Source organism: Agelaius tricolor, unplaced genomic scaffold, assembly GCF_023055355.1.
Source record: "Agelaius tricolor isolate 1412-34295 unplaced genomic scaffold, bAgeTri1.0.p SCAF_7, whole genome shotgun sequence".
In the NCBI taxonomy this organism is placed as follows: domain Eukaryota; kingdom Metazoa; phylum Chordata; class Aves; order Passeriformes; family Icteridae; genus Agelaius; species Agelaius tricolor.
The window spans coordinates 16158858-16171075 of NW_027269267.1; the positions used below are offsets into that span (position 1 = coordinate 16158858).

A 12218-nucleotide genomic window follows, 5' to 3' on the forward strand; every position below is an offset into this window, starting at 1 on the left:
GCATGCAAGTAATACATTTACCAGAAACCATTGTCTGCTACTGGTATTGCTGACAAAGTAGTGATAGTCCTTGTAGGCCTGTTCATGGATACCTAGGTGGGGATTGGAAAATTGTAAATAGTTCTAAAAAGGGGTTGGTAAATATTTTAACTCTCTCTGGTGATGGAAAAAAGTGTTGAAAAGGCTATTAAACTCTTCAGCTGTGTTTGCATTACTCTTGCAAATAGACATTGTTGTTTGTTCTAAGTGACTTTTTGCAGTGAATATTGAGTTCTGAACTTAGAAAAACAGCAGGGTAAATGGAGGCCAAAATTCTGACTGTTTAATAATAATAAGGAATGGAAATGTTATTTAATCACCATTTTCTAATTAACACAGTTCTTAAATGTTTGTCAAAACATGCTGTATCACAGCTGTTTGTTTTTGTTTGTTTTCCAAATCCTTTTGCAATCTGAAGAATTTTAATTAAGAAATACAGTTCAATTTCACCCTTCTATTCTTGTTGGAGTTCAAAGGCTCCATATTGAGCTCTGTCATTCTCTTGGATAAGATTGGATTGACCTGGCTTCTCCTGCAATCAGTTGGTATTTCCTGGTATTGTTTCTGGATTCTCTGGATTCAAGATTACAAATCTTGGACATAGCTGAATGATCTGTCACACAGAATGCTGAAAATGGCCATTTTTGTTAAGTGTTGTCAGGAATGAGCACTAAACAGGCACTTTTTTCTAATTGCAGGATGTTCAGGGTGTGCTTGTGTACACAGGAAGGAATCAAATTAGATGACAGATTTTTGTCAAAGAGGAGTTCTGGGTTTGCTTCAGTTCTTATGTGAGCTACACATAGAGACCAATGATAGGAGACTGAATTTGGGTTTTATCAGTCAACCAACAATCATGCATCAGTCTAAACAAAGTCAAGTGTGTGTATGATGGATGGATTGTGGGATAGATGAGGGATATTGTTCTCCCATCTTGCAGGTACTGTTTCAGGTCTGAACTCATTTATATTATTCTCTGTATTTGATTTCAGAAGAAATAATGCAGGTGACAGAGAGAAGGCACTACAAGTTATGCTTCAAGTCCTGCAGACGTGTGATCACCCTGCTCCAGACATGTTTTGCTTATGTGGGAGGATCTACAAGGATATGTTTCTTGATTCTGACTGTAAAGATACCAATAGTCGAGATCATTCCATTGAATGGTAACAGAAAAACAAACAAAACCACCAAAAAAATCTGTTTAAAAGCATTTTTAGACTTTTAACTTCTGGATATGAAAAGCAGGGCTGTAATAATTAGAAGATCAGTTTTTCTACTTATCTCTGTTTTTCAGGGTCCTGTTTGAATAAGTGGTTTACTGAGCATCAGATCTTTGTATATGTATTTCCTTGCTTCTCTTTATAAACGATCCTGGAAATTGAATGATGCACCTTATTGGGAGGGATGTTGACTAACCTGTGTCTTTATTGAGGAAATATATAATTGATGTGTCTTAAAGCCAAAATGAAGTACAAGTGAGATCATGGGGTTATGTTAGTCCTCTGTGCAAGGATGGTTTCCGTACTGGATCCCCAGGAAATGCAATGGTCTACTGGTGATAAACAGTGTTATAAATTTTCTTAAGGCATTAATGCATGCATATGCACACAGGCTCTCACTGACATACTGTTCATATAGGTGTGTTTGTGTAATCATACTGCTGAGTACAATAGTAACTTAGCAACGTGGGTTTCAACTGTAATTGTGCAATATTCTCTCCCACCCCCTCTTTTCCCCACCATGCAACATGGGTGGGGAGCAGTGAACTTGCAAGCTTCAGGTGGATCTCTTGATCCTGCACCAGCTACTGGCAGGCACTCAGCCTGTGTCAACTGTGTCTCAGTTACCTTTAATGAATATGAAGCTTTAAAACAAAGGGTTTGGGGCCATTGGTGCCAGCTAGCCATATAATCCTTACAGTAAATCAATACCTAAAAATACCTGTCAAAACTTTGCAATATTTCAGTTCTTCTAAACAATGAGATTTGAGTTCTTGACTCTTCTCTGCAGGTATCGCAAAGGATTTGAACTCCAGCCAACTCTCTATTCTGGAATTAACCTTGCAGTTTTGCTGCTTGTTGCAGGACAACAGTTTGAAAGCTCAATGGAACTGAGAAAAATAGGTAAATAGCCACACAGTGCCACAGACAGGTTTTCAGCCTCTCTCCCTATGAAGAAAACAAAATACTTACAGTGATGGGTTGCATAGACACAAGGGTGGTTAAGGCTTTTTTGTGGTGGGTCCTGGATGGCAGCCTAAAGCACAGGGATCTCAAAAGCACATTTTCCTTCTGGCTGCCTTGGAGCAGCTTTCTGGTATCATGGCCCATCTAAAGGGACCCAGAGATTGGAGAACAACAAAGAACCAACTTCAGCACCATCTGTAAACTGCCTTTGCTGCACCACAGAGATTATCCCATTGCAGAACCAACAGGGCATAAAAACAGGAAGAGACAGTGTGGCCCAGTTCTCCTCAGGAATGCCAGGAAAGGGTTTCTGTTGTCACTGAGTTGAGAGATCCACAAGAATTACTGCCTGGAAGGACCTACCAGGGGAGTTACTTGTCTACCTAGAGATATGCAGATCTTCCTAGGGAGATGATAGCTGAACATTATATTTGGAATCTGGTCTTGCCTGAAAGGCATATTTGAGCCTTAAATGTTAAGAGTGCAAACGTGGCTTTAAGTTATTTCTCTGACCCTGCTCTGGGGTGGACTTGTTTGAACCTCTAGCCATGGATCTCTTGCAGTAAATGCAGATGAGGACACAGATTTGTGCATCTTACACTGAGAATCAAGAGGCAGATAGCCCAGACAGGAGGTAAAAGAGGTTTCTCAGCCCTGTGTCATGGGGGTTCTTCACTGGAGGTGTGATTTGCAGATCCTTCCTCTGTATTGTGCAATGTTATTTTCTGGGGAAAACTTACTCCTCTTTATTTTCATCAGTAATGCTTAATCAAGTCTTAAACTAGTCTTTTACTGATCAACTTACCAGTAAAAAACACAAAAGAGTGTTTTAGTGATAGAAAATTGTGGTTTCCAATTGAAATTTTACAGGTGTACGGTTAAACAGTTTATTGGGAAGAAAAGGAAGCCTAGAAAAAATGAACAATTACTGGGATGTGGGACAGTTCTTCAGCGTGAGCATGCTGGCAAATGATGTTGGTAAAGCAGTACAAGCAGCAGAGAAGCTTTTTAAGCTGAAACCTCCAGTGTGGTATGTGGTAGAAGGCTGTTGCTCAAGCACTAAACTATGGGGAAATACACAAATTTAAAAAATCTTGCAGTCACATGGATAACTTGATTGGATTTTTCCATCTTAGATTGTTTGCAACTCTTAGTTTATGCTATGTTCTTTTATTATGAGAAGGAAGGGGGAAGGTGAAAAATTAGGTTATCCAACATTGTCAGTTATATCCCATTGAAGCATGTATTTTATAAGAAAGCACTTGGATATTAGTAATGACTCCTTGTGAAGTAATTGTGAAAAATTGTGAAACCATTGTTTTCAGAGTTAAGATAGCTGCTGCTTCCCTCCACCATCTTCTAGTTCATCATATCCTGTCTAATCCCCATGTAACTACTTGTGTAACCATACCCATTTGCAAAAAGCTATTGTTCATGAACATTCATGTGAGCTTGTGACTCAAGGCTTTGTCTAAACTTGCTATTCTTTCCAGAAATCTGTAAAAATCAACACTACCATTTCCATTGTGGTAGCTTTTAAAACACATTTCATTTTGGATGTCTAAGTCAGTGAAGTGGTTTTAGAATCTGGTTGAATTTTGTTTTCTCTCTGTTAACTCACTAATTCAATACATTCTAGGTACTTGAAATCATTAGTTCAGAATCTGATGTTAATTCAGCGTTTCAAGAAACTCACCATAGAACATTCTCCTAAACAAGAAAGATTGACTTTCTGGCTAGATATAATTTTTGAGGCAACGAAAGAAACAACTAATGGACTGAGATTTCCAGTAAGATGTTATGTCCAAACAAGTTTTGTATGTTTTATGTTTCTGGATAGGATATTACAAGAATTGGAAAACCCTAAACATAATACTTAAAAATTTAACTGCCTGTTTCACTGCATGAACCAAACCCCTGTACTTTCTTAATCTTTATGCTATAAAAAAATTAACCCAGCAACCTAAAAGCATTCTAAGAAATACTTGTAAGTCCCCTATAACAAATTGTGATACTGCTATTCTGTTGTTCATAAGAACACAGACTATTCCTGCCTTGCCTTGGCCTCCTGTCTCCCTTGAAAATTTTTTAAGTCTTACTTCAAAATTACCTTTTGTTTATATCTGAGCATCTGAAGATACTGTAGTGTATTAGCTACTGGTTTCTTAAGGAAAAATGCTCTCTGTCTTCAGGTTTTGGTGATAGAACCAACTAAAGTCTACCAGCCTGCCTATGTTTCAATCAACAGTGAAGCAGATGAGAGCTCTCTGTCTTTGTGGCATGTCTCTCCCCCTGAAATGGTAAAAGTGTCAGCAAGTTTGTTAAATGTACTGATTCATTTTACATAAAGTAATTGTTTACATGTAGACTTTGGAGCACTTTACAATAATTTAAAATTTGCTACATTTCTGTGAAGCCCAAGCCTCAGCATCTCTTGTGCAGATACAAAAGTTGACATTTTACAGAGAAAATAAAAGGAGTGACTATGATTAGAAATCAAATGGTTCTGATGTCACTCAGATTTAACTTTTCTTGACCATGTCTCTTAGAAGTGTTATTTGGTCTGCTCATAATATTTCTCATTCGAATTCTGTGAGTTTAGTTAAAATGCAGGTCAAAGATTAAAAGTAAAGATAAAGCCCAGAATTGTGTTCAATGTTTTAGGCATTTTAAACTTTTACAACTGTAATATTTGAAACTAGGAAAAATGGCCTGTGACAAGTAAGTGTCAAGAAATAAAATATTTGGTGTCTTGGATTATTGGATAGGGCACAGGGGATTAAGAAAGGAGTAGGCACAGTTATGGACAGTGTCAGCTCTTAAAAATGAGAAATAATTTGAGTTTCACATTGAAAGACTTGAAATCTGCAATGTATTTTGCTACACTTTCTTCGTATTAGAACAACATAGATGGAGAATAGACCAAAAGCATAGAGACAAAGTGTGGAAAAGAAGCATGTTGGAGCAGGACAAGACCACATAATTACCTGGATCTGTGAACAGTTTTTCCTGTATATTTTTCTACTTCACTGTTTCAGGTGAATGTGTCTGACACAACTTTGCTTTGTGGAACAAATTTCTGGTGCATATCTGACATTGCTAAACAAAATCCAGCTCATAGCTATAATTAGATTTATGGAGGGCTGCAGTCCTAGAGACAGGCTGTCCTTCCTCTGTTTTGCCTCCAGTGTGTTCCCTGGGCCAAAGCTGTTGGCTCAAAACCTCTTAGGGAGACTGGTGAATTTGCCTTTCCTTGGAGCCTAGATAAGAGTGGCACATGGTCTGCTCCATGTTTAATGTGAAACGTAGATGTATTGCGTCAAAACATAATGTTTGGTAAATTGTGCTGTGCAACTTATTCTTCAGGTTGAATTTACATGAGGAAATGTGGCCTTTGCTTCTACCCTGTGCCATTTATATTCATTTTTTCTTCAAAATGAAGTAAAATAGCAATGTATTTACCCAGGTATTAATCTTATTGCAAAATATGGGAGCGAGGGGGAAGAAAGAAAGAGAGAGAAAGAAGGAAAGAGAGAGACATGTTGGAAAACCTTTATTTTCCTTACCTGTGACTTTGTTTTCAGTATTAAGTCATTAAACTGCAGTTGATTTTATCTATTTGTTCTTTACAGAAACAGATTCATGAATGGAATTTTACAGCTTCTTCCATTAGGGGAATAAGGTTGGTACGCTAGTAAACAGTTCAGTGTCTTTTTGTGTGTGTTTTATATTTCCCATAAGTGCAAAATCTGGATTCTACCTTAAATCTCTCTCTTTCAATGGCCTGTTATAAAAGCTTGTTCTGTCCAGCCTGCCTTGAAATGTCACAAAGGGGTTTTCCTTTCCATGCATGGGCAGGGCTGTACATTTCTCATAGGAACACTCAAATCTGAGAGGGTTATTGGGTGTCTGTATTCTCTGGTAGACTTTCATTTTCTATTTTGTAACTGATTTTTGTAGATTTTTCTAAATGTTTCACTGAAGTTATTGCCATCTCTGCATTTAAAAACATGGAGGGCAGAAGGAAAGAAGGGCCCTTAGTGCTTCTTGCTTCCTTCCATAAGTGAAAGAAGACTTTCACTTATGAACCCATAGTATCTGTTTTCTGTTTGGAATTCAGAAATGCTGCAGATATGGCTTTATTTAAATACCTGCTAGCTAAAACTTGAATTATTAGAGAACTAATAAATGAGGCATAGATGTAGTTTTTGCTAAGGACAGAAAATAATTCTTAAGCTGTAAGTGGACTACTAGGGGAGTTTCTCAAGGACTTAGAGCAATGAAAACACTAGTCATAAGTAAATGGGTCAAAACATTAGTTCCAAAAAAGAACAGAATATTATATAGAAAGAACAGGATTGTTCTGAAAACTGAAAGGATAGAAAATATTCACATTTGGTGTTAATAATTGCAAAATGCATGACTGCATTTAGAAAGTAGTCTATGTAAGATTAACATACATAAGATTATGTATGTTAAGTTGGGCTGCTTTGCTGCCGAAAGGGTGAGAGACAGAACACCAGGAGAGGAAAAAAAATTAAACCTATCTCTTCTCTGAATTATGCAGACTGCAGCTAAGAACCAGAGGAACTGGTAGTTCAGGGAACAGTACAGGGAACACCAGGTGGGCTTTTGCCTTCTCTCTGAGCTCCTGGGTCTCTACACTGTGGATCTGGCCTTTCTAGGGACATCAGTGGCTGTTGTCTGGGGCCACTTATGTGACTGCATAAGCTTAAGTGACAAACCTTCTGATTCAAGAGCAAGAAGAAATTCAGATACCTAGTGGGTTTTGTAGTTCTGAAAGGAGAGGACTTCTTTGGTCTTGACTAAGAGTGCCTCAAGTTTTAGGTCCCGGGTTTGCCTTCCCTGAACTTGCATAATTTGCCTAAGCAAGTAAGCTCAGTGAAGAAGTATTTCTCTGAGTAATATGAGAGGTAGTTGAAAACCTAAAACCTAAAATTTGAACATAAATTCTATCATAGCTTCAGTCTTTTCTTCTAAAAAAAAAAAAAGAACAGGCTTTGGTTTAAATTAATTTTACATGGTATTTTATTCTGTTACTCCAATGCAATGTGAATTACTGAAGTCTGTGGAACTGATTGAGAATAATTCAGCATAAAGTTTCTGTACCACATTAATTACCTTCAGTCAACACAATGCACAGAAATTAATCTTTAAGAAAGATAACGTTAATCAAAAGGAAGCAAGCAACTAATTTCATTTGCTTTGATTTTTATTCACTGCAGAGTGATTAAAAATTCACTGTATTACAAAGCTCAAAGAGGCAATCTTTTTTAAATTTATTAGAGTTATATGTTTGCTTTGTATGTGACAACTTCAAATTACTATACTTTTGAAATTGCGTTCCTTAAAAAAAATTGTGGTCTCAGTTAAAATACACTCTATCAAAACTCTTAAACTGTATTCATACTAACCAGTTCATCTTATATACCCCATACATGGCAATGTTTTATAATGCAGTATTGTTACTTAGATACTGCCTTGTCTGTCCTATATTTCCCCCTGTAAGAGTCACCTTGCTTTGTCTCTTAGTTCTCAAGTCTGATATGTGCTTGTCTGACTTATTAGACTGGAAATTGCTATACTAAATGAAACTGAAGAATGGCATAGTTATTATTTTCACATATTTTTAGAAAAGTTTTCAGGCAAAATTTGGATTTTTTTGAACTTCTTTGAGGTAGCCCTTAATGGTGCTTCAACAGGCAACATCAATTGGTTATGTAACATGGGCAACTTTGCTGTGTGCTGTCATGTATTTTAAGTAACTGGCTCAGCAGAAGATATGCAAAATAGAAGAGTTTGACTGAACAGATCAGGCAAGAATCTAAGAAATTTTGTTAACTTAAGGCACAAAAATACCTTAAGAAGCCTAACAACTTGGGATTATGTAGCAAAATACTTCAGTGCAAATGGTTGGTGTAAGAGGTTAATTCTTAGATTTATTTTCATATTGATACTGTGTTTTATGGCATTTCAATTTTTGCTTCAGTGCATTTATATGGGATATATATGACACTGACACAACACAATATGCAATAAATAATCCCTTTTTCAGAATTATTGCTGCAATTTGGAGTAAACACTGGTCATCCCAAAACTAGTTTATCAGTTTTAAGGCCGTAAAAAGCATAGACTGAGAAGGATCTGTTACACTGTTAGTATTTCCCAGTTCAGTTTTTTTGTAGAAGCAATGGAATTATAAAAGTACTTTTCAATCATTAAGGAAAGGTTATCTTTTAAAAGCTAAATTAGTGTCAGAACAATTCACTTTCCATTGAGGTGTCATCAAGTACCAAGGAATCTGATGGAATTGTGCAGAAGCAGAAGTGGAGATGAACAACAAACCAACCTCAACACAAGTCAGTATTTTACCAAAGTAAGCAGCAGCTTATTTATCACAATGAAGGTAGGATTATAGAATATATAAATAAGCTGAAAACTTCTAGTTATAAGGAGAATATATATGATTACATACTGCTTCTCTGAGGTAATTAACTGTGAAAATACATTTCTTAAGTGTTCATCATTAAAAAAAATATCTCCTCATTGCCCTATTTCTTACAATAGTTATATTCAAAATAATGCTTTCCTAATGTGAATTTTACAGCATTTCCAAGTTCGATGAACGATGTTGTTTTCTTTATGTCCATGATAACTATGATGACTTTCAAATCTACTTTTCTACAGAAAACCAATGTAGTAGGTAAGTTCAGTTTGTGTGGGTGTTGCATGCCTCATCTGTATCCTCAATAAAATCGATTTCGTAAAGATTGAAAACCAATATTTTTGCTTGAGAAACAGATGATTTATGTCTTCATTTATTTTTTCTTGATGAAGAAGCAATGTAAACTCAGTGATGCTTAAGGTGATTAGAGCACCCATTATACTTCCTGTATGATTCTGGTTAGTTTATCTCCAAATCATTATGTCTGAAAAGGGCTTAACCAATTTAATCTAAATTACAGCTATTATCTTATTTTTCCTTATCTTGGCCATGTCATGTAAGGTGCTCCATTGTTTCATATTCCTTTTTGTGTCTGTTCAGTTTGATTTAAATAAGAATATCTAAGTGTAACACGAAATTCTAACTTATACTGTGTCAGAGATCCGTGTTACCAATTGTACCTGTAGTTAAATGTTTTCTGATGATCTGTTGTCTCTAAAAAGTAAGCAGGCTAACTGAATTTTAGGCCTAAATCTTTACAGACTAAATTCTCCCTTAGGACTGGTAGTTGCAAATACACCTTCTGAATGGTGTAGGAGGGAGTTGTTAATACACTTAGGTTTTGGAGCATAATGGTACATTCACTATTTCTTGCAATAATTACTACTTATGTATTACATGGAATAAACTCAGGTTAAAAAAAAATTACTAGCTTTGCAATGTGCATTGCATAAAAGATAGGAAATACTAAAATTAATGTTACCTCCTCAGCCCTAATTTGGCAGTGTAATTTGTGTCTCATGAAACATGGCCACATTTTTCATGCCAGATTCAGTGTGCTACAGGAGTCAGATCAGGAGATGTCTCTGTTATTTAATGAATGAGATGTATGAAATGAAATTATTAATATTTTTTAAAAATTTAAGTAATTGTTAACAATTTCTTATAGAATTTGGAAAAAAAAAATGGCTCAGGCAGGGAACTACAGGAAAAAATATTATTGGATTTAAGTATCTCCACCCCAGAGAACTAGAAATTAGTTAAAACTCTGTTCTTCTAGCTACATTACTACTTTTATACTTTTGGCTTTCTGAATGCCTGACAAAAAGCTACAACATCTGATTTTCTGAAATACTGAGTAATCACACTTGCAGCCAAACATGTACTGAAAAAGTATTTGAGTTGAATCTACCAAGATTTTACTATGCAATTGCAAAAACAAGCAACTGTCAGGTTCTGCTACAGCAAACATAATAATTTTATAAATAATGAGGCTTTTCAGTTGTGTTTGATGTTCTTCATCATTTAAAATGGGGTAAATATGGAGAAAGTCAGTAATGAAAGCAAGCTGTGAACATGCTAGTCAGTTTATTAGCTTGAAAGCAATGCCCAGCTTGCAAGAATCTGTTTAATCTGCTTCCAAAAGGGTATTCTTCTTTGATCCTGTCCTTTGTATTTCTTTTTTTAGATTCTGTGGTTTAGTGAAAGAAATTTTGTCTGATGCAGTTGGTAATACTTTGGAACTAGAAGGAGAAATAGATGGAGACACATTAGAGGTATGTCAAGGATAAAAGATCTGAGAACTCTGAAACTTGTTCTCAGTCGTCCCTGCACTTTCATATTGGTAAAATAGAAAGATAAACAGCATTTTAACTTCTTAATTGTATATGCCATTTAAATTCTTTCAAAATTATTTGTACATGAGATTTGCATTCATTTGAAAAAACACTTTTTTTATGAAGTGGTTCTGTTACTACTGTAAACTGCATAAATCCTTAATGAAATATGTTACTGTGCTTGTATTCTCTTATAAACCATGTATAGATAAGAATCAACTGTTATCAGCTGGCTCAAGTAGATAAAAAAGATAAAATATTAAATAAATGATAAAAAAAGCCATTACAAAGGTACTTTAGTTTTTCTGCCTGGTACTTGATACCATTACTACTCCAAGTAATTTTATTTGACAGGCTTCTGTCCCAGAGATATTGCAGGTATTTAGGATCAGGTTAATACACTGTACTTTTTTCTTATCACTGTAACATCCACGTTAGGAATCCAGTAGCTGTAGACTTTCTTTCTAATTAGTACAGAGAGAAAAAAGGAAAAGCAACTAACTTGGAAAGGGTTATTCACATGTCATGTGGCCTCAGGTTGGGATAGGTGAATCCATGTCTTCATAAGAGAAAGTGACTCATAGCAGATGTCCACATTAAATACATAACCCTGTATTTATTATTCTTTTTTTATTTGTTTTGAAATTTGAAAAGCCACCGTAGAAGGTAGGTTGTAAGTTTTATTTGTGGAGAAGCAAATTTAATCAACCAATTAATGAGCATGGAAACCCTCCTGTGGCTTGTTTGAGCTGGGCATCTTCCTCATTGTGTCTCATTCCAGCAATTCTCTTAGGCCAACCATTCAGAGCAGCTGTTCATGGTAGTGAGCTTTGTAGGACTTGAGACTTCAGGGGACAAAAAAGAAAATATAGAACTCTCTGCTGTACTGCTAAATATAGTTTCATAAAGTGGGAAAGATGAGTTTTTGCACTGGGGTTTGTTTGGCCACAGAATTCTTTCCTCGAGCGGAAAGGACAAATCTGCACATCTGTTAAGCCCAGTTTAATACATCCATCTGTGGTCCTGACACAGCTTCAGGGCTCTGCCTTGGTGCAGACAGGGTATTAACCATAGCTGCAGATCTTTATATTACATAATTATGCACTCAGCTAATAGCAGGGCTATCTCCATACAACACAGTCTGTTCAGCTGTGTAACAGTCTCTCAGAGGATGTGAGCTCATCATGGCTTGAGCCTTTTAAAAACTAAACTGAACAAATCACTTGACAATGCATAGCAGGAAGCAATCCTGCATGAATGAATGACACATGGAGATGTGACTACAGAAATTAATTTTAAATCTTTATATCATACTACCTATCTTGAAGTTTTCACAGTTGTCACCTTGTACTTACTGTCTTAGTTTATGACAGTGAAACAGAAATCAAGACTTCTGAAGGGGAGAAATAATTAGTTTAGTGTGTCAATGAAGAAAGACACTTAATGCCTTTCTGCAGCTTGAGATTTTGCATTTAAGAAGTGATAATGATTGAGAATACAGCTTTATGTGGTCTTGATGGGCTCTACTAATACAGAGAAAACAGTTCTTACTGTTAATAAAACAGTTGTTTATATCTGGGGAAGAGGAAGAAATAACCTCCTGCAAAGTCTGGGGCAAGAAAATCTAATTTCAGTCAGAATCCTTAAGAGCATGTTGTCTTTAGGAGTTGTATATTTTACGTATAAGCTGCA

At 36.0% G+C, this 12218-nt stretch overlaps 1 protein-coding gene across 1 annotated transcript in view; it reads left to right on the forward strand.

Annotated features, from left to right (window-relative positions):
- Positions 1-12218, forward strand: part of MAP3K15 (mitogen-activated protein kinase kinase kinase 15) — an 80574-nt gene that overhangs the window by 48691 nt on the left and 19665 nt on the right. The window contains exons 7-14 of the mRNA XM_071430431.1: positions 1032-1202; positions 2050-2162; positions 3096-3255; positions 3865-4015; positions 4418-4525; positions 5858-5907; positions 8854-8949; positions 10379-10466. Of these exons, the coding sequence (XP_071286532.1) occupies positions 1032-1202; positions 2050-2162; positions 3096-3255; positions 3865-4015; positions 4418-4525; positions 5858-5907; positions 8854-8949; positions 10379-10466 (937 nt within the window). The remainder of the gene's footprint in view (positions 1-1031; positions 1203-2049; positions 2163-3095; positions 3256-3864; positions 4016-4417; positions 4526-5857; positions 5908-8853; positions 8950-10378; positions 10467-12218) is intronic.